Below are 24702 nucleotides of genomic sequence, written 5' to 3'. Positions count from 1 at the left end.
GACTTGGTCTGATGACCTGAAAAGTGTGTTGAGTCTAATGTATCCACATTCAAAGTATTCAACTAACGTGACCCTATAGGATTTTTCATAGACACCAAATTCTCCGACAGATTCTGCCTCGTTGTATCCATTAATGTCCAATCAGGTTTAAGAGGGTGTGGCTTGGTGCTGGAGATTGGCAGTGATTAACACCAGAATGCGTCAACAGGCTAGGAGTAGAATTTAATATACATTCGCAAATTACGACATAATGGTATTTTGTTTGGTTTAAACTTAAAATTGCTTATGAGAGTTTGCAGCCATCCAGTGTACAAAAGTGTACAAAAGTGTACAAAGTAAATCCAGCGAGTACAAAACATGCATACATGTTGACAGGTCTGAATAATGGCTAGCACGTACAACATAGCGCTTAAATGGTTGTGTTGATACTCCAAATTATCCATAGGTATGAATGTGAGTGTGAATGGTTGTTTGTCTATATGTGCCCTGTGATTGGCTGGCGACCAGTCCAGAGTGTACCCTACCTCTCCAGCATCCCCGCGAACGAATTAATGAATTAATGGTTGTGTAGATTTCATTACAAACAAAAGTAAATAATAGTAATAAAAATTCCCGAGCATTCTGTTCAGCAAACTCATTTGTCAGTGTTGCGTTTCAGCGCAATGTAATCGGTCCATAGCCCATTACCTTCATTATCCTGCTTGGCAGGGCCCTCCCATGCTCGGGAGTTGTGAGCCATGTGTGGACATAACAAGCTGTTCACATGAAATGTTATCTCGGCCTGTACACAAGTTGACAGCTGTCTCTTTACAAGAGGCGTATTAATATTGTGTAAATAGGTTTCTAACATCTGCTTCAGGAGCCAAAATTGGAATTTGCTGTTAATCTGCTTTTCCTCTGGAATGTGTTCATCAACATGGGCTTTAAAAAAAAAAAAAAAAAAAAAAAAAAAAGTAGGAAATCTAACTCCACACTAAGAGGTTGTACGTTATTATGCATTTTTTAAGTCATCACCGAATAAACTTTTTGTCTTTTATCTGCACAAATCCTGCCATAATCCTCAGATTAGCAGATGAGTTTATTCCTGCGAGCGCTCGCAAATCTCCCTCACCTTTTACACGCAAATCCAACACCTTTCATGAGGGGAAGCCGCAGACGGTCGGCCTCATTAGTGGCCTTGCGCCGCTTTTCCACGTTTATGCGCACATGCAATCGCGTATAACTTGCTCGCGGAGCTTATCCAGATACAATTAAAAGTTTAATTAGTCAGATTTAAAAAAAAAAAAAAATACACAGGCAGGAGTTTTATCACCTTAAAGTCCAAACCCTTTAAGTGTTTTGTTCACGCGGCGCGCCTCGCTTCGTTCGCTTCGGAGGCAATTTACGATGGAAATTCCCTTAGCGATTAACGTGTAAGATATGAATTAATAGCATGTAAGCGTGCCTTACTGCATGGATATACTAATAATTATCTACAGTACGTTATTATGTTTGTTTACTTTTAATTCCTGGTGTATCAAAGGACCCAATACAGAACTAGTGTTCATATTTTTTATTATAGTCATTATTTTTCTTCTTAGTGTGTCCTAACAATGGGACTGTGGTAGTGGCGCAAAAATAGGGGGCAGGGGTGGGCGGCAGTCTGGAAGGGGAAGCTCCTTTCTCAAAGACAACATGTCAGCGCCGGCGCACTTTGACCCCTTCCCAAACTTGCTGCACAATCCCAACACAGAGCCGTCAACGCTTGAATTCTTGGGGATGACGACAACCAAGGGGGTTGGGTGGGTGGGTGGGCGTGCGTTTGGAAGTGGGAGGACCCCGGGACTTTGTGGTGGGCGTCAGAAAGCTCATGCTTGCTCTGCTGCAAGTTGAAAACTGAAACCCTAAATTTGAAAATCTACTGCGCTGGGTCCCCGTCGGGGGGGCGGGGGACTACTTTAGGGAGGCAGGGTGGAACGGGGGCACCATTGTTTGGACTAACTATCTAACCAGGAACTGTCGCTGCTCTCATTGCCCTGCCATTAACAGCAATTATGCCCTCTATTCAGACGCCTTTTGTGAGAGTGACCTCGCAGTCCAATGCCGCTGCCCCCCCCAAGACCGTCCCCCACTTGGTCCAGCCTACACACACATTTCCCGCTTTCTTGTACTTTCCCTCCCATTTCCCTGAATAACTACTCTTTCCACAACATCTAATACTTTTCTTGAACATCCATCGACTTTAAAGTGAACTCAAATATGAAATGCCATAATTTTACTTCCAAATTTCTTAATAACTCACATTAAATCCAAGACTGTAATAATAAAAGGGGGCCTAAATTTATACCAAGACGACAAAAGTCGCATTCCAGATGTACAGTGCTATCTTTGTGTGCGGCTCTTATAAAAAAAAAAAACATGGGAGAAAAAGCGAGGGGAGGGAAAAGAGGGAAAGGCAGGGGGGGTAACAGTGGGTAAGGGGGGGTTTCGTGTGGAGGGGGTTGTACTAGCTAGCACACAGCTGCTAAACTAATGCTTTTTTTTATTCTTCTTAGCTCAGGCACAGCAGGAGAGCATTGACATAAGCTGAAAAATACATATATTCAACATACTGATATTATTAAATACATTAATAATACTGTATTATTAAATAAATTCATAAATCATAATAATTGAATAAATTATTAATTTTAGTGACATCAGGTAAATATTTTTTAATAAAAAATTAGATCCTGTGATTAAAAAATATTTTTTTTAAAAAATCATAAATAATTTTTTTAGTCGTCGGAATCAAACAATAATCCCCCGTCGACCCACAAGCAACCAGGGAGTGAGGAGGGAAAACATCATATACACACACACACATCTCCGTAAATATTTACAGCACTAATTTTTTCCATTCATTTGCCAGGCACTAACAAAACCTTACTGTAATGCTTCTCATCCTGACTACCCCCCCCCCCACCCCCACCTCTACATCTGCGATTCATTGACTTCACAATTTACCACGTCGAAATGGGAGAGGTCGAGCCTCCATCTGAATCACGGCACAAATATGCCAGTGATTTATGGTTTGAAAAAATACAATAAAAAAAGAAAAAAAAAATCACTTTCCCTGCGTGTGACTCTCTCTATTGGCAGAGCATGAACAATTACATTTCGGACTAATTAAGCAGCGAGAATGTACGGTGCTAATGTCTCACAGGCCTCCTCGGGGGTTTTTAGTGGGCCAAACTTTTTTTTTTCTTAACTCATCAAATCCAAAGCACATTTTTTTTTTTTAACGAGTGTTGGAAAAATAAGCTTTTCTTTGCGTTCCGAGATGGAGGTTCGAGTGAAGCAAGGAAGCTGCTTCCAGGCGCTGCACTTTATCGTCAACAAAAGTGATTTGCAAGACAAAAAAAAAAAAAAAAAAGGGGGGGGGGGCGCTACATTCGCCGTGCATTTTGGCGGCCAAGAGGCACGGATTGCGCGCAGCAACCCCCTGCTGACAGCAATTAGGCCCAATTAGCATGTAAAGCCAATTTGATAAGGGGTACCCCCCCCCACACATACACACATCACCCTCCCCGATCTTTTAAATCTGCATTAAATTCATTGTAAAATACAAAATAAATCAATTTACAGAAGGCGAGCCCACGTAATCCATATGATGACGCATTGTTGTGTTAATGCCGCCATGTTTCGCCGGACATGGACGCCAATTAGAAAACGATAAGTCCACAAAAGGACGCCGGGTGTGAAATGGATTTCTAAAAACTTTCTTTTTGTCTTTTATTTTGAAATCCAAACCCTTTTGACAAATGTCTGCACACCCAGAACCTTAATGATGGTGATGATGGCAGCACATCAATCCGGTGGGTTTATGACTCCCCACTTAGATCCACATCCAGTTTATCGGGATACGAGCACCCTGACCCCCCCCCCCCAACTCCAGAACTGGACTTAACCCGGCGTCAAAAAAAAAAAAAAAAGACTGCAGCGATTCAACCTGCGCCCGTGGAGCCTTTGTGCTAGCTTTAAGGAAAAGAGCGGGCATAGCGAGGAGCACTGCGGAAGTGTGGGGATGTGGGGGTGTTGGGTGGGTGTTGGGGGGGGGGGGTTGTCAAATTGCTAAATGATGCTAAATTGTGAGCCTCTTTGGATTTAGGTGGTAGAAAAAACAAATTCGTCTGATTATGGCTCCCGGGGGTCACACAGATTATGTTAACCCTCCCCCCTTTCACTCTGCGTCAAGTTAAAACTTGAAAAATCGAGGGGTTTTCAAAGTGTGAGGGGGGGGCACTGTAGGAGCAAATGATATAAAAGTCATTTGTCAAGAAATATATTTGTTTTTACGGTAAATTGATATCGGACACTTAAAAAAAACTACATTTAAAGCACAAATCACAGAAACTGGCTATATATTAAGTAAACAAAACATACAAGGACTTTGTGTGCTTAGCAAACATAGTATTAAATAAGCTCTGGGTCTTCCTACTCCTTTTCGGACATGTCGAATTGAGCAAATGTAAATGTGTTAAAAAGCATCAACAGCATTCATGCTCTCACCCGACGGCATTCTACAACAGTGTTAAATAACCTTGCAAGAATATTACTAAAATCTATTTTTATACTTGGAAAAAGTGTTATTTCTAACAAATCACATGACCCTAATTTATATTTAGAATACTAAAATGAAACAGAAACTTCTTTAATTCGGTCCCGTCTCTTACAAGAAGGCCTGATTATAAATCAGCAAAAAAAAAAGTATTAAAAAAAGTACAAAATTGCACCGAAAATATAAAAATCAGACGAGAAGTAGCATCTTTTTTTCCTTTGACACTTCTCAAAGCAGTCATATCGTCCACGTTAGGGAGCGAGACAGCTAATCAATGTCCAGGTGAATTATTAATGGCCAACTTCAATACGTTGACATTAGAGCCACTGCTGACTTCAAAAGATGCTAATAGCTAATAGACAAACGCACTGATTCATTTTACATTTCGGAAAAATGTGCCACATATGGGAGATGGAGGAAATAAAGTAATGCTCAAAAAACGACACTGCGACAAAAAAGGACGTGTGTGTGTGTGTCATAAGAGAAAAATCGAGCGATGAATCCTGCATGTCAACGTCGGCTCTGATGTAATACAATTAAATGAAATGTGCGAAATTACAACATTTCAGGGGGGTACACACAGTAACAATTATTTTACCCTCACCTTACAACACAACAGAGTATTTATTTTCAAGGTGTGCATGATAAATAAAATAAAATCCAGCACTGAGGTAGTGATTAAAAACCTAGCTTCCTAAATTCCTATCCTTCACCTTAACCTTGTAAAATGAGATGACAGATCCTAAAAAAAAAAACGCACACTTGTAATTGCAAACGTTTTAAAAAAAAAAAAAAAAAAAAAAAAAAAGCAAGACACGGAGAAAAATGGCGGTGAAAATTATACCGCTTATATCCCGGTGGGATTGTGCAAGGTGCATAATTACAGCAGGGCTAAATTAATAACATGCACTTATTTATAAACACGGCTTTAAATGCTTTAGCGTTGTTTATTTTACGGTGGTAATATTCTCACGTGAGAGTATGTGAATGAATAAATAAAAATGTTTCAAACAATTGCATGCACCTTTTGACATGTCCTCCTCACACTTTTGACATATCATGCAAATAGCTCCACAATGCTCATTTGCATATTTCATTGCTTTCACAGAGAAAAAAGGGCATTTTTGATGAGGCAGGGCACACACACACACACACACACACACGCCAAATGTATTATTCAGTGGGTTCACAAATGCATATACGTAATAAAAAAAACACAAGTAACAATATTATTATTTTTAATTATAATAACTATACACTCTATCCACACACTGATATACACACAATGCCCTTTTACATTAGCCACCTAGCATGCTAGCTGCCCTGACTGACAGCTCCACAACTGTACACTTCACGGACAGTTGCAAAACTCGCCTTTTGCATTCTTTTACACGTTGACAACACTACAACTTGCGTCCGCCCTCCATGTTTGTGTGAAGCAGGGATTTTAAGAACATTAACAACAATAAAAACTTACTGTGCGTGCTGTCGGGGAAAGTGATCCATTGGGAAGATAGGGGCTGGCGAGATCCGGAGAGATCATAAGAAACGGGTAGCCCGGGTACGGTGGGCTCTTGAACAGCCCTCCATCTTGCCTTTTCGCAGCTAACATGGCGGAGAGGAGAGAGAAGTTTTTAACAATAATATTAAAAGTGCTTGTTGTTACGTAAAAGAGTCAGCCACTCACCCTCCTCTAAACTTTCTCGCGTTTTGTCTCGGAAAGTTTCAGACCGAGGCGGAGGCCGTCTCTCCGCCTTGAGAGAAAAGCAATGTGTGTTAGCAAAGCACTGCCAAGGCTCTCACACAGGGCCGAACTTTCGCTACAACTTGACCGGCGGAGAGGCTGCGCAGGCGGGAGCTCGACTTGAGCTAACCGAGCAGGGCTGGAACTCCGTTCTGGAGCCTGAACTTACCTCCGAGTCGGACGAGCTGTTCTGATTCGTTTCCGACTCATTGACGAGCGAAGACTTGACGTCCGCTAAATCCCTTTCCGCCGAAGAGTTCTCTGAGATTTTCTCCTCTTGTTCCCCTTCGTCTTTAAAGGAGATCATCTCATCGTTAGCGCCCAGGTCGTCCCCTCCACCGCCGTTAAGTTGCGGCATTTTCGTTCCCCACTTTCGGCGTTAGTGAAGGCGGCTGCTCCTCTTGGTTGGTGGGGGGGCTGAAAAAAAAGAAACTTAAAAAAAAAACCCTCACCGTCAAAAAAGTTTCGGGGTGTCGTGTTGACCGCTTCCCCCCCTTGGAAAACGACTTTGTTACGTTCTGTCCCCCTTTGGAAAAAAAGAAAACTCCAAAAAGAAGGGGGACTCTCGGAAAAGGGGAAGCCGGAGAAGGAGCCGCGGCGCTCGGATTGAGAGAGTTGAAGTTGGTCGGAGTGGTTTTCAGTTCAAAGGCGGCGCTGATTGACAGATAGAGAGGGATGGAAATAGAGAGAGTCTGGATTCGGGATTATTGACAGGGAGAAACACACAAGAAACTAATGAGATTCAAACAGGGAGGGACTTGAAGTGACGTTGGTGTAAATAGGAGGAGGGAAGAGGAAGGCGGCTTTTGGGAGCTTGTGAGGAGGGGAAAGGCGAGCAGGACAGTGAAGGCAACACTGCAAGGGAAGACAAGGAGTTGTTTCAAATAAAAAAAAAATATAAAAGCGCATATGGGACGTCTCCTTTTTTGGTTTAAAAAAAAAACTCTGCTATTCCTCTCTCGCTTATATTGAAATCAGCAAAAAAAAAACATACACAATACAAGCTGGTTGTTTAGTGTGCATTGCCATCCATGCTTTTTCTGTACTCATTAGGGTCCCAGGTGAGCTGGGGGCTACCCCAGGTGACTTTGACAAAAAATACCATTCATTTTCTATTCCGCTTTTTCATATTATTGCCACAGAAAATGCTGGAGCCTATCCCAGCTGACTTTTAGGGCACCGAACATGCAATAAAACTGTTTATAAAACACCAAAGGAGTATCTTTTTGCATTTAATCTTATGCAAGATGAAATAAATTGCATATAACATAAGCAATAAACAATTTAAGGTCACCATTTAACCGAACCCGGATCTCCAAACTGTGAAGCTAACATGCTAACCACTCTCAGACATTAATATCATTTTTGTCAAAGCTTGTTGTCGTGTTTAGTCTGCATTGCCAGGCCCTTAGATCTATTTTTTTCATCATATTAGGTAATATTTCCTCAGATCGTTCTCCTTTTTTTTTATTTTTAGGAAGCGGAGTGCTTGTGTGACAGGTGAAATGTCCTATGGGACTGATGTGAATTCCTTACGGCACCTCAAACTATTTTTTTCCTCTTTATTTTCTTTATTCTCAAAAGATTCTGCAGATTTAAATCATACCGTGAAGAATAAAATCTTTTTTATGTGTGTAAAATTATTTGTTTTTATTTCACAGGAAGTGCAAAAGTGCCGATATTAAAAATAAAATCAAAAAATGTCATAAAATTGAATGGCTAAATGATAACTATAACCACAAAACACATGTTACTTACCTGTAATGTCAATAAAAGCAACACAGGGAAAGGAAGGGGGAGGGGTTTTAATCCTGCCCCCACTTGCAGGGTGTGTTTGTGTGTGTGTCTGCATGATATAAATCAATGATGAGCTCAGCACCGGTGATCCAGTGTAACAGAAACTGCATCATATTTAATAGACCCAACACCAAAGAAATAGACCTGCAGCTCAAGGCCCTCTAAATCTGAAACCAATAGACCAAAAAAGCAGAGCGCCGATCAGCCAGGTCAAGATCTGGCAGCGTCTGGCCATCCCTGCCTGTCTGGATGATTCTGTTTTGTTGCGAGGCCTCCCAAATCATCACGACTCTTACACTAACCACCATATTTGTTGCTTTTTGTTATTGTTTTAAAGCAGGGGTCTCAAACAAGCGGCCCATGAGCCAAATGTGGCCCACAGGAGACTAGTTTGAGGCCCCCGACTTGATATGGATGCAAGTTTGATATGGATGCTGTATGGTATCATGTACCCAAAAAAAATATTACGTTTGATTAATGTTCATGTTAAAGGTTAAATAACTGTTAATAGTTATCCTCCCTATCTGTGTGGAAGTGGTAAGTTTTTGGTTATTTAAGTTTAAAGGAAATAACTTGAAGGCGAGTGTTTAGGTCGCTAGCTCTCTAGTTTGCGAGTTAGCATGTGTCTCAAGACCCTGCAGTTGCGCAATATGTTGTAAATAAAAAGAGTATAAATGTGACTATAGTCGTGTTTTGTCATGTCTACAGGGCTCTAATAATGCTTTGTTCATTTTAATCTGAAAAAAATAATTTGTCTACCCACCAACTATATGTGGTTTCTTAAGTTTTTATTTATTTATTGCCCAGACCCTAACTCCAGTGGCCCCCAAGTAAATTGAGTTTGAGACCCCCGTTTTCAAGGCTGCATTTAAAGCAGAATGTTAAAAACATGACTCATTTTGACACAATTCTGCATGTTTAATTCTCATGCCATTAAATAATCACTAAATCACTTTGATTATTTCATGTTTTTTCACTCAAGTTGCATTTAGTGACGCACATCACCAACAAATAAAATCTCCAACTTGGTATTTTACATTAGTAATCATTTATAGCCACGCTAATGCTCTCAATACACAATAGAAATGGTCTTTATTGTGTTTCTTTTTCCATTAATATCATAACGTAAGCTCGCCTTTACATAATTGCTGTTACTGTTTCCTGCACGGAACATCTTATTTGTCATTTTAATTAGCTAATGTTTGCTCAGTTGGATTTGTATTAGACACATCAGAATACACGCCACATATATATATATATATATATACTGTATATATATTTGCTTCTCTCTTTATTATGCCGCAAGGATAGCAAAGCGTGCTCCCTTGCCCCCTTTGGCGCTCTAATCATTAGAGAAGAAAAAGAAATATAAGAGCTTTGTATGCAGCTGTTACATTCAGGAAAATACATTTTAAAAAGCAAAGTGGGATTGTTTACCAAAGCTTAAGGCAGTACTTTATGGTAAGACAAAGAGTATAGATCAATTAAAACAATGAAAATAAAGTCGAAGTCACCCTATTGAACGGTACAGTTTATGTCTATTTCTATTTATTATCAATCAAAATGAATACAAAATAAATTAAAGTGAGCATTATTATGTATTTTTTTGGTGTTGCTGGAAAGGAATTTTGGATATATTAGATTTCAAGACATTAAACACGGTGGATGAGTGGTTAGCGCACAGGCCACACAGCTAGGAGACCCGGGTTCGATTTCCCAGTGCGTGTATGCGTGGGTTTTCTTCGGGTACTCGGGTAATGGATAATGATGGAATAATTTTTAATTAATTATGATTAATTTAAATTAATTATTAATTATAATGAGTTAAAAATTAATCTAATAATTTTTTAATCACATGACAGCCCAAACATATATATATATATGTCACTTTCACAGATAAGGCTGCACAGTGGATGAGTGGTGAACACACAGGTCTCACAGCTAGGAGACCCGGCTTTGATTCCCCCGTGCGTGTATGCGTGGGTTTTCTTCGGGTACTCGGGTAATGGGTAATGATGGAAGAATTTTTAATTAATTATGATTAATTTAAATTAATTATTAATTATAATTAGTTAAAAATTAATCTAATTAATTTTTTAATCAGGTGACAGCCCAAACATATATATATATATGTCACTTTCACAGATAAGGCTGCACAGTGGGTGAGTGGTGAACACGCAGGTCTCACAGCTAGGAGACCCGAGTTCAATTCCACCGTCGTCCATCTCTGTGTGGAGTTTGCATGTTCTCCCCGTGCATGCGTGGGTTTTCTCCGGGTACTCCGGTTTCTTCCCACATTCCAAAAACATGCTAGGTTAATTAGCGACTCCAAATTGTCCATAGGTATGAATGTGAGTGTGAATGGTTGTTTGATTGGCTGACCCTGCCTCTCGCCCGAAGACAGCTGGGATAGGCTCCAGCACCCCCGCGACCCTTATGAGAATAAGCGGTAGAAAATGAATGAATGAATGAATGAATAAATGTACCTAATCTTGGGAAAAGCTAAAATTTCCAATTGTTATTTTTCATAAAATATCTGACATATTGTATGAAATTGTTTTAATTAAGTAGGGTGTTTTGTTTATGTGAGTAATATCAATAAACATTATTATTTAACGGATTTTTTTCTTTAAAATGAAAATTATGCTCTTCTTCTACACTTGTTGTAAACTAATGAAGGTGACCCAACAGCACCTCTGCTGGTTGCAGCCAAGTACTGCACTCCTCAGTTGCTTCATGACACAATCCATCAATTCCCCCACAATGAATTAGTCGACTAACCGGTGATTATGTCCATTCTTTAAAACATGTACAACAAAAATAATGAGAGTGTTTTTGCCAAGAAATTCCGAGCTCGCATCCAGTTGTTGACTGGTGTGATTGATGCCGCTTATCATACCCCTGCAAGTGTTCCGCTTCTCATCCCCAAAGCATGATGGGAAACCGCACCAGGCCCATTTAAGCAGCCACCACCTCCATAAACAAGCCAGTGAGTTTTTCAGCGATGGACGTGATAGTCGTTAATCAAGCGTCCAAACACGGAGTCCACCTGAGAGACGAGCTGGCTCATACGTGACTTTCTCGCGCTATATATGTGTGTGTGTATGTGTGTGTGTGTGTGTGTGTTCTCAGCTGTCCGCCACGGCAGCATGCCGCAGGAAGAGGCGAGCCAAGCGACTGCTGGCTGCTAAATGTTACTTAAAGGTCAGCAGGTAGACGCGGCTTGAGGCGCATTTTGACACATTTGAGGCTTAAGGAAGAGCTTATGCTATATAATATGTACGTTTATGGACACCATTCATACATTGGACTGGATTTACACTGCTGGGGTGAACCACCGATTTCGATTTCTGTGCCGACATACGATTTTTGTATTGACACAATATTGGAGATTTGACTTGTGACCTTAGCTAGCTTGGTTTCTTTGGGTCCACCATTTTTGTCTACGAATCGTGCCAAAATCACCCTCATAAAAATGACAAGTTGTAGGTTCTGTTGTACGAATGCAGCATTTGTTATATTCTTCATGGTCGTCATGTCTTAGGGTTAGGGTTAGTCCCATAGTTCCCGCCATTGACTGGTGGCCAGCCAATCACAGGGCACATATAGACAAACAACCATTCACACTCACATTCATACCTATGGACAATTTGGAGTCGCTAATTAACCTAGCATGTTTTTGGAATGTGGGAGGAAACCGGAGTACCCGGAGAAAACCCACGCATGCACGGGGAGAACATGCAAACTCCACACAGAGATGGCCGACGGTGGAATTGAACTCGGGTCTCCTAGCTGTGAGGCCTGCGTGCTCACCACTCATCCACATGAAAAGTGACATATATATATATATATATATATATGTTTGGGCTGTCACGTGATTAAAAAATTAATTAGATTAATTTTTAACTATTAATAATTAATTTTAATTAATCATGATTAATTAAAAATCTTTCCATCATTATAAAAACTAAATAATTTAAAAATAAAACAACATTATACATATATTTACATGCTATTTACATACATTATGGGTCTCCAAGTAATGGTAAAAACTGTATTAAAAATTGAAGTCAAACAGCTTCTACTAAAATATGGCATTTACTAATATTCATTCATTCATTCATTTTCTACCGCTTATCCTCACGAGGGTCGCGAGAGGCGGGGTACACCCTGGACTGGTGGCCAGCCAATCACAGGGCACATATAGACAAACAACCATTCACACTCACATTCATACCTATGGACAATTTGGAGTCGCTAATTAACCTAGCATGTTTTTGGAATGTGGGAGGAAACCGGAGTACCCGGAAAAAAACCCACGCATGCACGGGGAGAACATGCAAACTCCACACAGAGATAGCCGAGGGTGGAATTGAACCCTGGTTTCCTAGCTGTGAGGTCTGCGCGCTAACCACTCGACCGCTGTGCCGCCTGATTATTAATTAGCTTAATTTAATTTAATTTGCTCTGGAATTAATGCATGTATAATTTTGTATCTTTGGAAAAAATGCCGCAAAAGTGAGCAAAAAGAAATGTGTGTGAGAAAATTCAAGTCAATATGATTGGTTGATTGGGGGGGGTTTGTTTAGCTGGACAAATTGACTTGAAATTTCAAGTCAATCATACCAACGAGGAGACCTTACAGGAACAATGTGGTCTGGACTGAGTCACATGTCAAACAGACGACGTGGGGAAAGTGCGAGAAATTTCAAGTCCGTTTCAAAGGCAGTGTATAAAATTTGGTGCCATTAAATTTTCATGTCAAAAAACGGTGACGAAACTCATAATTCCATACAAGCCATATGTATATCACATTATTAGCTAGCTAGCATTTGAACTTGACACTACCACTCATTTGCTTACAGAGCTTAGGTTTGAATCCCTTACACACACCAGCGGCTGTTTTTCGCTTATTTTTTTCAATTTGCAGCAAAAGCAAGAAAACAAATGCATCTTTTTTTTTTTTTAACGCCACACACTTATTATGATTACATTACGATTATTATTATTAACGAGCAGCCACAATGGCAACGCGACCTTGAGTCAAATGAGTCGGTCGAAGTCACATCGACGATGGCGTTCATTAGCCGCAGCTCGCTATTTAAAGGCGCCCAAGAGGTGGAGGTGTCGGGGGTGTTTGGTTGTTGCTGGGTGTTATTGTGCTCCGCTACAATGTCAAACGCGAAACATCATCAAGGTTACACCGGCGAGCGGGTTAGAGGCCATGTTTGCGCCAGCGTTATGCGCGGGTAGAAAAGCAGCAAGCGGATCTAAACTAAATGTATTCATCACCGGGTTTAGAAAGTCACTCTTCATGCACAAACACACACAATAAATACACAATAAACACAACAGAACTCAACAACCAATCAAAATTGTGTTTTTTGTTTAAACACAAGTATCATGCGATATGTAGTCAATATGTCAGTTTCTTGGCTTTGACTTCATGGTTGCATGTGTTTGAGTCTGGTTCCAGAACATAGTCTGGCAGTGACATCACAACCAAGATGGCACCGCTTAAAAAAAAACTCTCAGGGGGGTTGGGGGCGTGTCAAAATTCCTCTATACTCTGATTTTTTTTTTTTGTCTATGACAGAAATACTTTGAATTTCTTGTTGTTTCTTCCCAAAGTCTTTGGTGTCATAATACTTTAACCCAGGGGTCTCAAACTCAATTTACCTGGGGGCCACTGGAGCTAGGGTCTGGGCAAGACTGGGCTGCATCAGGTTTTCCAAAAAAAAAACAAAAAAAAAAACGCGTTTATTAAAAACAGAAAAATATACAAACTTTTTCAGTGCTTTGGTTCAGAGTCCGAAATCCGTTATGTAGGTTTTAGGTTTTTTCTTTTTTTTAGCTTTAGCATCAAAATACTCAATGCACTTCCCATGATGTCCATTGTTAGCTGGCTTATATTAACTTGTTTTCTTGCATGAGAATGCGCAATATATATTGTTAAATTACCGTTTTTTTCCCGACATTTCAGCTTTGCTAGCTTGTTATTTTTAATATACGTACATAAATAGCCTGAATGTTTGTGGCACTGCCCCAGAAAACGTAGCACACATTTAGCTAGCTTATGCTATAAATAAGTCACAAAACTCATCAATTCTTTGTTAAAAATATGAACGGTTGTTAATAATCTTTTGTCTGAAGGCCTCACTTGCGTCAATCGATTTCTCTCTCAGGTGTTCCCTCACCAAAAATTGATTGTAAAACTATCATAGTGCATAATTATTAAATATATATATAAATATGTTTGCACCAATTAGGCCCCAAAGCTAAGTTGGAGGTTTAGGCTTTGGGTCCTTACGGTACTTGGATCACTAGGGTCACGGGAGGGTATGCTGGAGCCTATCCCAGCTGACTTTGTGTACCTTGCAGGATCCTAATTGAGAAATAAATGCAGAAAAATCAATTGGCCTCAAGTTTTGCATCCAAAGGGACGCTCCGCAACAATCAATGGGCGGGGTCCACATGGGCATCATGGCTGCAGGATTTTGCCACATGAATTTCAAAGAAAGAAAAAACCGCTTATGAGGTTTTTTTTTTTTTTTCTTCAACATTCCGTGTGATGAATAATTAATATCGCATGGAAGGCATGGAATGACGCCTTTGGTTACTGCTGATCAGGACATATTGTGGACAATTTACCTGCTAAAGAAGCAAAAATAAACATGTGTGAGAAATTTCAAGTCAATCATACCAACGTGGAGACCTTGAAGGAACAATGTGGTCTGGACTGAGTCACATGTCAAACAAACGACGTGCGAGAAATTTCAAGTCCGATTCAAAGGCAGTGTATAAAAAATTTGGTGCCGATTGACATTCAATGAACTTTGACGTGTGTGTGAGAAGTTTCAAGTCCGGGGTAACCTAACATGTTAGAGACAATTAAAAAATTTTAAGAAGTATGTTGAGAAATTTCAAGCTAATTAGCTCTTAAGCGATCTTGCAGTAGCGTAGTTGTTGCTGACACAGGCCGCACGGTGGATGAGTGGTTGGCCACACAATCAGTAAGACAACATTGTCAATCAACAAGTCAATCAACATTAGCCTACCAACTCCTAGCATATTAAACTGTATAAGTTTGATATGATTTTATGCTCTCTTTTCCATAAGCTAAAAAGATGTGAGAAATTTCAAGTCACTTCGTCTTTTTTCCTGGTGTCCTGACATGGCATCTGTCCTGTTTGAGTGCGCCTTATTTACACTTCAATATAAGAGGATCTTTCAGCGCTCTGTGATCCTCCGCCCGTCATTGTTGGACGATGAAACGGCGGCGTTTGGTGGCTCGCCTCATCAGCGCGTTTGACACCATTTTAAAGCTCGGTGGGCGAATGGCGAAAAAGGCGGGACTCCAAAGCACATGCATGTTTAGGTTCATTGTCGACTTTAAATGGTCCGTAGGTGTGAATGCATGATGGCGTGTATGTGTCACAGGTGACCAGTCTAGGGTGGACCCTGTTTCCTGCATGAAAGGTCAACTGGGGTCATCTCCTAACGAGGTCAAGCGGTATAAAAAATGTATGAATAGACGAAATTCCATGTTTGAGTGCGTCTTATTTTCACAAAATTACAGCATATTGAAAGTGGACCTATTATGCTCGTTTATCCAAATTTTGTATTGAGTTGTGGACTCCTATAGAGCAGCTACACACAATAACCCGCACAAAAAGCTTTTTTTTTTTTTAGATCTTCCAGAATCTGCACCTATTCCAGCTGTATTTTCTTTGATTTGTGCTTCTCTTTTCATTTATTTATTCCACCCACAGCCCGCATGATCACACTAGTGCTTCTATGAACTATGAACTATGAACCATAGACGTTGGAGTACTTCTTATTTACACTTCAATACCACAGGATCTTTAAACGCTTTGTGATCCTCCGCCATGATGAATCGTCACATTTTGTTTCTCCGCCTGTTTGACGCCATTTTAAAACCATGCGCGTGAATTCTTGCGAAAAAGGCCTCTTGAATTCCCCGCGACGAGCTTCGGCGACGCCTCGTTAGGAACTCAACTGTTTCTCTCGTTCTCAGACCTCAAAAAAACGAGGTCAAGCGGTATAAAAATTTTTATGAATAGACGAAATTCCATGTTTGAGTGCGTCTTATTTTCACAAAATTACAGCATATTGAAAGTGGATCTATTATGCTCGTTTATCCAAATTTTGTATTGAGTTGTGGACTCCTATAGAGCAGCTACACACAATAACCCGCACAAAAAGCTTTTTTTTTTTTAGATCTTCCAGAATCTGCACCTATTCCAGCTGTATTTTCTTTGATTTGTGCTTCTCTTTTCATTTATTTATTCCACCCACAGCCCGCACGATCACACTAGTGCTTCTATGAACTATGAACTATGAACCATAGACGTTGGAGTACTTCTTATTTACACTTCAATACCACAGGATCTTTAAACGCTGTGTGATCCTCCGCCATGATGAATCGTCACATTTTGTTTCTCCGCCTGTTTGACGCCATTTTAAAACCATGCGCGTGAATTTTTGCGAAAAAGGCCTCTTGAATTCCCCGCGACGAGCTTCGGCGACGCCTCGTTAGGAACTCAACTGTTTCTCTCGTTCTCAGACCTCGAAAAAAAACAAGTGCCTCGTTCATCTTTGTGCTCGTTAGCCACCTTCCAAATTCATCAGAGATCACATCACAGTAATATTTGATCAATATTAATAAGGATAGGCAAACTCCTCCGGTAATTACTGCAGTGGCTTGGCTTTGATTTGGACCATTACTAACGCCTTTAGATTCCCCCCCCGACCAAAAAAAAAAGTGCAAACCCGTCTCTCTTGCTTTTATTTCATAACATTAAATCCCGACATGCATCTTCTAAAAGCTCTAATAAGACAAAGATTAGATTTGCATCCCCATACAAGTGTCGTTTTCAATTGATTAGCAAGCGGCCATTGATGTGCCAGGAATGGATGCTTTCCTCTGTTCTTAAGAGCGCCTAATAGAAGGGGCGGGCGTCGAGGAGGGGACTTTGCTACTTTGATGTTCAATCAGTGCAAAAATCCCACTTCTTCTTTGTCGGACTATATTTGGTAAATAACAGTGACGACCCCGCGGGGGGCTAGGGGGGGGGTGGGGGGTTGGGGGTCTCGGACACACGGAGGGGCGATGTGATGAATGGATAAAGAGGCCACCGTAGAGGCGACATGGCTTACAATCAACCAAGGCGTTGTCCGCTTGTCAGCAACGACGAGGGGATGTTTTGGTTTATTTTGGGTGGGTGATATTACGCAGCATCTGCGCCGTGTGTGTGACACATTCCAACATGACACACACACACACACACAGACACACACACAGCAGGTTTCTAATTGGGCCCGCAGAGAAACAACAGGTGGATGTGAAAGAGGCAATAAATCAGGCAATAAACATGGCAGCCCTGGTGGACACAAGAGGTAGTGCAGGCAAAGAAAGCAATGGGTTGATAAAGTTGACACAAAAATTGAAATAATGTTAAATAAAAAAAAAATCTAAAATTAATTAAATCACAATTAATAGTAACACTTATTAGCTTTCGAAAGAGTCATTTTAATGTTATGCATTTTAGATAATATATTAAACAAAACTATATAAAATGAATTAAATCATATATACAACTAATAGTAATATAATGATAAACTTTTTAATACTTAAATAAAAAAAATAAATTATTAATTTTAATAAAAATTAAATAAAAAATTTGTGTGAGTTTTATATTTTAGTCTTTTTTATTTTACTTTTTTTTTTACAATTTTCTATAATTGTTTTAAAAATATATAAAAGGAATTATATTGGATATATTATTAACATACAAATAATAGTAACACTCCTTGGGATGAACACTAATAAATGTTATATTTTAATATTACACTTTTTAAAATAATATATTAAATTATATATATATATATATAATTAATTAAAATAATTTAATATCTAATAATATGTGATTTCATCATTTATTACGTTAAATATGTTGAATGTAAATTTTTTATATTAATAACAAACATCATAAAATTATCAAAATTATCAATTACCAGTAACAACAAATTAAATTTTTATTTAATTTAATTTAAATGTAATTTAAATTTTAATTAACAAACTAAAAAAAATAATTATAAACAGTTATAAAAAATATTATATATATATATGGTGGCTTTTAATGTGATGTTCCTATTGCACAATAGATAATAAATGACATCAATTAGCTCGCTACGATGTACCTATATGTTTTTCTTATGTTTTTCTAGCTAGCATGTGGCTAATGCTATTTAGAATCATACTCCTCTTCAGTCATGGTAACATTGACCCAAGCCCCTAAATAGCTGCCCTGGGATATGCCTGCCGGCAGCTAGCTAGCTATCTAGCTAATTAGCTAGCTAGCTGGCACATTGTAATCTCAATTTTAGCTCACCATTCGAAGGAAATGACTGCTAGCACCTAAAAAAAAACACACTTGTTAGCTCGGACATTCATATGCTAATGTAGCACTGTAAAAATGACTACAAAATACCGCTCTACCTTCTCAGTTCTATCTTTATAAAGGCAGAAATCTTGGCTAAATTCTTGGCTAAAACTTGTGTTGAGAGGCTGCTGGCTGGTGAAAGCTGTGGGCTGCTGCGGCGTATAATCAGGCCCGTTGAGGCCCGTGGACTTGCTTGTAGCAGGTAGCGGCTCAGTGAAGCCTCATGGAGGTAAGTCAAGCTAAAAGTGAACATAACAGCCTCTTTCTTCCACCTCTGTCCTCCATAAAAAGCTCTGCTGCTAAAGATGGAGCCTTTTCCTCCGAATAGGAGTGACCACGAGCTAAAGGAAAACACACTTAGCTAACGACTAGCATCTCGTATTTTTTTTTTACTTTACTGTTAAGAATTCTATTTATACTTTTAAAACTATTTAAATGTTACCTAACATTAACGGTCAAGTTTGTAATGGCACAGGAATTCATTGATTCCACTTAGCATTACTAGTGTAGATGCTAATGCTAACATGCTGATTTTAAATTGATTACATAAAAATGAAAAATAAAATTCTAAAATAAAATTTGAATTTTTTTTATGTTAAATATGTTGAATGTAAAATTTTTATATTAATAATGAACATTATAAAATTATCAAAATTATCAAATGGTACGGGAATTAATTGATTCCACTTAGTGTAGATGCTAATGCTAAACATGCTAGTTTTTTTTGCTGATTTTAAATTGATTACATAAAAATGAAAGAAATTATTAATTCTAAAATAAAATTGGAAAATTTTAAATTTTAAATAATATAAATAATATAAATTTTAAATAATATAATAATAGTATAATATAGTAATAGCAAAATAGCAAAATAAAATAAAATAAAATAAAATTTAATTTTTAATTAACAAACTACAAAAATTAATCAGTCAAAACACAAAAATAAAAACCAAATAAATTAATTAGCGACATTGCTCGTGCTAAAACAACACAAGAGGTGTCCTGGCTGGTCCACCTTTGCTGCAGCAATGAAGCTGATGCGATTACCAATGCAGCATCAAAATAACAACCTCTGCCAAGGTTTGTCTTTGTTGCTTTTTCAAGTATCCTAACTAGCTCACTGCTGTTTCCTACTGTAGCTTTAAAGCTAACCAATGTCCTTGCCCAAGAAGACAATGTGGAAGCCAACTTTTTCTTGTCGCAAATGAAATTTGCAGAAGGCCAAGCCCACCAGCGCCCCCGTCGCCCGCCATGATGACAGGGGGCGTTCGAGCCATGTCAAAAAGTCTGTTTTGGAGCGCAGAACCTCATCTGCATATTTGAATAAAACATGCTGCTTATAAGCATATTAAATGGCCGACGTGGGCAGCCACGTGTCATGTGAGAGGAAGGAGATTAGACCTCCCCACTTAATTATAAAGATGTCAAATGTCAGAGACGTGAACTCACTCCCGAGGGTTCAACGCCTTTAGTTTGGTCATTATATGCACAAACTATAGATAAAGTGTCATCATACGGGCTATTAAGGTGCTGTCTTTTCCTTTGGCTTTATTATCATGCACACTCTGTCAGGGAGGAACGCCAACATGCACTCCTAATGCTGGTCCGACGACGCTCGCCTTTTTATTGTTTCCTCTGTTGCTTACTTGAAACATTAACAGCCAGCCTCAATTGATGTTTGCTTGCTTGCTGTTATTAGCTACACCGGACCTTAAAGCAACAGAAACAAAAACAGCTTTTGTGGTGTAATTTACTATTAAACCACAAAGGTTAATGCACGTTAAAAGGGCATAGCAACATATGTATATGGTATATGGTAATGATAAAAGCATAGGCTAAATTCTAAATCTATGTATTGTTATGGCGTGGAGAAAATAATACCGGAACTAAATGACAAAATTAAAATAAATAAATGCATAGAAAATTAAATACACGCTTAAAAAAATGATATTTTTAAATAAAAATAGATCTGATCTGAAAAATAAAAATATAAAATATTAAGAATTAAAGCAAATAAATGCACAGAAAATTAAATACACACAAAAACTTATTTTTTAAAAATAGAAATATAAACTGATCTGAAAAATAAAAAGATAAAAAAATATTAAGAATTACAACAAATAAATGCACAGAAAATTAAATACACACAAAAACTTATTTTTTAAAAATAGAAATATAAACTGATCTGAAAAATAAAAAGATAAAAAAATATTAAGAATTACAACAAATAAATGCACAGAAAATTAAATACACACAAAAAATAGATTTTTTTTAAAACAGTAATATAACCAGAAAAATAAAAATGTCAAATATTGAGAATTAAAATGTAATCAAAATTTAGATTGTTTTAATAGAAATATAAACTGATCTGAAAAATAAAAATATAAAATATTAAGAATTAAAACAAATAAAAACACATAAAATTAGATACACACAAAAACTAGAATTTTTTTAAAACAGTAATATAAACAGAAAAATAAAAATGTCAAATATTGAGAATTAAAATGTAATAAAATTTTAATTAGCAAATCAATTAAATAAAAAAAACTAAAGGTAAAGGTAAACTAAAATATATTATATATATACTATATAATAAAGGTAACAAGGTAAAATATTACAATCAAATTACTTACAAATCAATTTGGTTTAAAAAAAAAAATCTAAAAAAAAATTCCACTAAAAGTAATTACAAAAAAATCTGATAATCTTCAATAATAAAAAAAAAAAATACACAAAATCAGGGTTCCTAAACCTGGCATCCTGGGGTCCATTGTAGAGTTTGAGGGGTTGGTGGCTTAAAAAAAATATATAAGAACACATATTGTTGTAATCTTATCTTCTTGTTATATTGTTGTCTTGTTTAAATTGGCTTCCAAAGTTTGTTTTGGTTGTTAGCATCAGCGCTAAGAGCCAATCAAGGCGGCAGTGCAGCCTTGTGGAAAGAGGTCCGAGCCTCAGAGAACACCTTGGCTTCACCTTGACACCAGCGTCAGTCAGACAGGGGCAGCGCTATCTGTGTTCCTGTCAATCACAGTACTAAAGTGCCTTGACTGACCACACATGCACCCCCCCAACACCCCCCCCACCCACGCACACACAGACACAGACCGAGGGGCCTCAGTCAAGTGGTTGCAAAACAAAAAGAAGCCATATTGTCCAGAAATGCAGGGAAAAATACCATAAATAAATACCATAAATGAGTCAACTAATTCTCAAGGTACAAAAAAAAAAAGGTTTCAGGAGCTAGCTTGGGGGCGGGGCCAGACTCAGGGGTTTGTTTTGGTTCCAGTGAGCTAACATGCTAACACACACACACACGCTAACACACCAATCATCCGCCCAGCTTCTTCAATATTTAATGGCGGTGTTGATCCCACGCTGACTAAACTGAAGGCCACACAAACAAGCAACATGAACAAACAGGCTGCAGGAGCCAACGTTTACGTTTAGCTACATTTTTTTGGCAAAAAAAAAAACAAAAAAAACAAAAAAAACTTAGAGAAATGACACCAAGTGTTATTTTGTGGGGTATTTTTATACATGTTGTTTGGTATATTAACAGCAGAAGCCCGCAAAATGCTTTTTTTTTATTGGTTGATAGGGCAGTGATACTTGTGCCCGATGGATTCTGCCTAGCAACACGTTGTCACGCAAACAGGAACAACTAAATATCTAAAAAACTAGAATAGTAAACAAAATAAACAAATTTAAATCTAGGATTAGGTATAAAAATACACCTGAAGTCAGCTGGGATAGGCTCCAGCATATTAAAAAAATTAAATTTTTTGGAGATGGACTATTTAGGACCCTAGTGGTCCTAAGTGGAACTTTATTTGGAACTTTTTTTGTTGGTCTGCGCCATTGTTGATGTTGTGGCTGGACTACAAAATTCATTCATTCATTCTTTTTCTACCGCTTTTTCTATAGATGTTGTTTGGTATATTAACGACAGAAGCCTGCAAAATGCTTTTTTTTTTAATTGGTTGATAGGGCAGTGATACTTGTGCCCGATGGATTCTGCCTAGCAACACATTGTCACGCAAACAGGAGCAGCTAAAGTTCAATGTCTGAAAAAAAACTACAATAGTAAACAAAATAAATAAACTTTTAAATCTAGGGTTAGGTATAAAAATACACCTGCAAGTCAGCTGGGATAGGCTCCAGCATACCTCCGACTATTTAGGAGGAAGTGGAACTTTATTTGGAACTTTTTTTGTTGGTCTGCGCCATTGTTGATGTTGTGGCTGGACTACAAAATTCATTCATTTTCTACCGCTTTTTCTTCACGGTGAGAGGCGGCGTACACCCTGGACTGGTCGCCAGCCAATCACAGGGCACATATAGACAAACAACCATTCACACTCACATTCATACCTATATAGACAATTTGGAGTCGCTAATTAACCTAGCATGTTTTTGGAATGTGGGAGGAAACCGGAGTGATGGCCGAGGGTGGAATTGAACCCTGGTCTCCTAGCTGTGAGGTCTGCACGCTAACCACTCGACCACCGTGCCGCCGGACTACAAAATTTGTATTTGTAATTTTTTTTTAAATGTCCTGATAACAACATCACAGGGTGGGCGGCCTTCTGCCTCGACTAATCGTGACAGGGGGGAAAGATGTGTTAGATATTGTCATGTTTTTTTCCCCACAGAGGAATCGGACAACAAACGTTGTGGTTTTCGCCTTCTTTGGTCTGCTTTCTCCTCCAGCTGAATGTCATTGGAGAGCACAACTAAAAGTGTTTTTTTTTGTTGTTTCTTTCCTCCATATGTGTGTGTGTGTGTGTGTGTGTGTGTGTGTGTGTGTGTGTGTATGTGTTCGCAAACGAACGTGCGCAGGCTTTGTTTTCCTTTTGAACATCCCTTTGATGCTGCTGCTGCTGCTGATTTATTTATTTATTTCCCCGCCAGCTCGCTCGGCCCGCTGGATGCTGCAAGTGGCATCCATCAGCGAGGAGCCTCTCTGACGCACGACCCCGTGACCTCGTCTCACCATCGCACGTCACTTTGAAGGGTTCTCTTTTTTTTTTTTTATTATTATTTTAAGGAGAAATATCTAAAAGCTAGTCTGTAAGCTTCATTTTGTACATAAAAAAACTACTTCCTGTTTAGCATTCATGTTGTTAAAACGCTACAGACCCTGTCCATGGTGCTGAAAACACATCCTCTTAGAAACAGGATGCATTTTCCCAGCATGCAATGCAAAAATGACAAAACTTATACGACATACAAGAAGAAGGGACACTCATGAGAGGGAGGACCTCCTTCAAGGCTGAAAAATATCAGTCCTAGCTTTGTCGTACAATACAATAAAATATTAATAAAATAAAAAGCTTAGAAAACAAAATAAATTCAACTCAAAAACATGAAATATATAAATAAATGTAAGCAATTTAAGAAAAAATAACTGTAGAGTACAAATAATACAGTTTAAATACATAAAAACAATAACAAACACAAAAAATAATTAATATGATACTTTAATTAACCAATTAACCAATTATGCTTTTATAAATAAATATAAATAATCCTAAAATGAAGATTTAATGTATTGAAATAAATTATTATGGATAAATGACTTCAGATTAGCTTAGCGTTGGCTTTTAAAATATATTAAGAAAATAAATTAAAAAAATGCATTAATTACTACTCACACATACAAATAATTATGCAATAAAAATTTAAAGTGATTAAATAAATAACTAAATATTATTTATTATGATTTAATTATTATTTAAAATAAATAATAAATAAATAAATAAAATTAAAACACATATTTGTTGATTTTAAATGAGCCAAATTATGTTACCAAAAATAATAAACACCTTACCCCAAATACACAACCTTAGCATCTGCATGAGTAAAAACACTTTGTCCACATCTGTTAATTATTTTTAAATCACGATTATTAATTTTAGGCTAATATTCTGATAATTTTGTTGTTTTTTTTCCCCCTCATAGAAGACAACCGCTGAGGTGTTTGGTGTGTAGTGCAGTGCAGGTATTGGGTAATGCTCCACACACACACACACAAAAAAAGATGCAGTGTGCTGAGAATAGCTTGTGTTTACCTTGCAATGCTTGCTTGGCCAATATTCTTAGTTTACAAGGGA

The 24702-nt window shown here is 38.2% G+C and overlaps 1 protein-coding gene and 1 long non-coding RNA gene across 34 annotated transcripts in view; one reads left to right on the top strand and one right to left on the bottom strand.

Annotated features, from left to right (window-relative positions):
• The window catches only part of tcf7l2 (transcription factor 7 like 2), a 124889-nt gene extending 117760 nt beyond the window's left edge, over positions 1 to 7129 (bottom strand). For 4 of the 33 annotated variants that reach the window (XM_078788686.1, XM_078788689.1, XM_078788688.1 and 1 more), the window contains exons 1-3: positions 6493 to 7117; positions 6267 to 6333; positions 6057 to 6184 (exon numbers count right to left, since the gene is read on the bottom strand). In XM_078788686.1, the coding sequence (XP_078644812.1) occupies positions 6057 to 6184; positions 6267 to 6333; positions 6493 to 6681 (384 nt within the window). In that variant the 5' untranslated portion in view covers positions 6682 to 7117. Of the gene's footprint in view, positions 1 to 6056; positions 6185 to 6266; positions 6334 to 6492 lie in introns of all 33 variants that reach the window. The other 29 variants (XR_013625728.1, XM_078788698.1, XR_013625729.1 and 26 more) reach the window with 23 other exon arrangements.
• An 11583-nt stretch (positions 7130 to 18712) lies between these two features.
• On the top strand, positions 18713 to 24595 carry LOC131109717 (uncharacterized). The gene is made up of 3 exons (XR_009120776.2): positions 18713 to 18815; positions 23501 to 23603; positions 24551 to 24595. It is a non-coding gene; the product is annotated as an uncharacterized LOC131109717 (long non-coding RNA).
• The last annotated feature ends 107 nt before the right edge of the window (positions 24596 to 24702 follow it).

This window comes from Doryrhamphus excisus, unplaced genomic scaffold (assembly GCF_037039965.1).
Source record: "Doryrhamphus excisus strain RoL-2023G ecotype Guam unplaced genomic scaffold, RoL_Dexc_Guam_v1.1 HiC_scaffold_24, whole genome shotgun sequence".
In the NCBI taxonomy this organism is placed as follows: Eukaryota; Metazoa; Chordata; class Actinopteri; order Syngnathiformes; family Syngnathidae; genus Doryrhamphus; species Doryrhamphus excisus.
The sequence above is the reverse complement of the archived record's forward strand: the minus strand, read 5'-3'. Positions and strand labels throughout refer to the sequence as shown.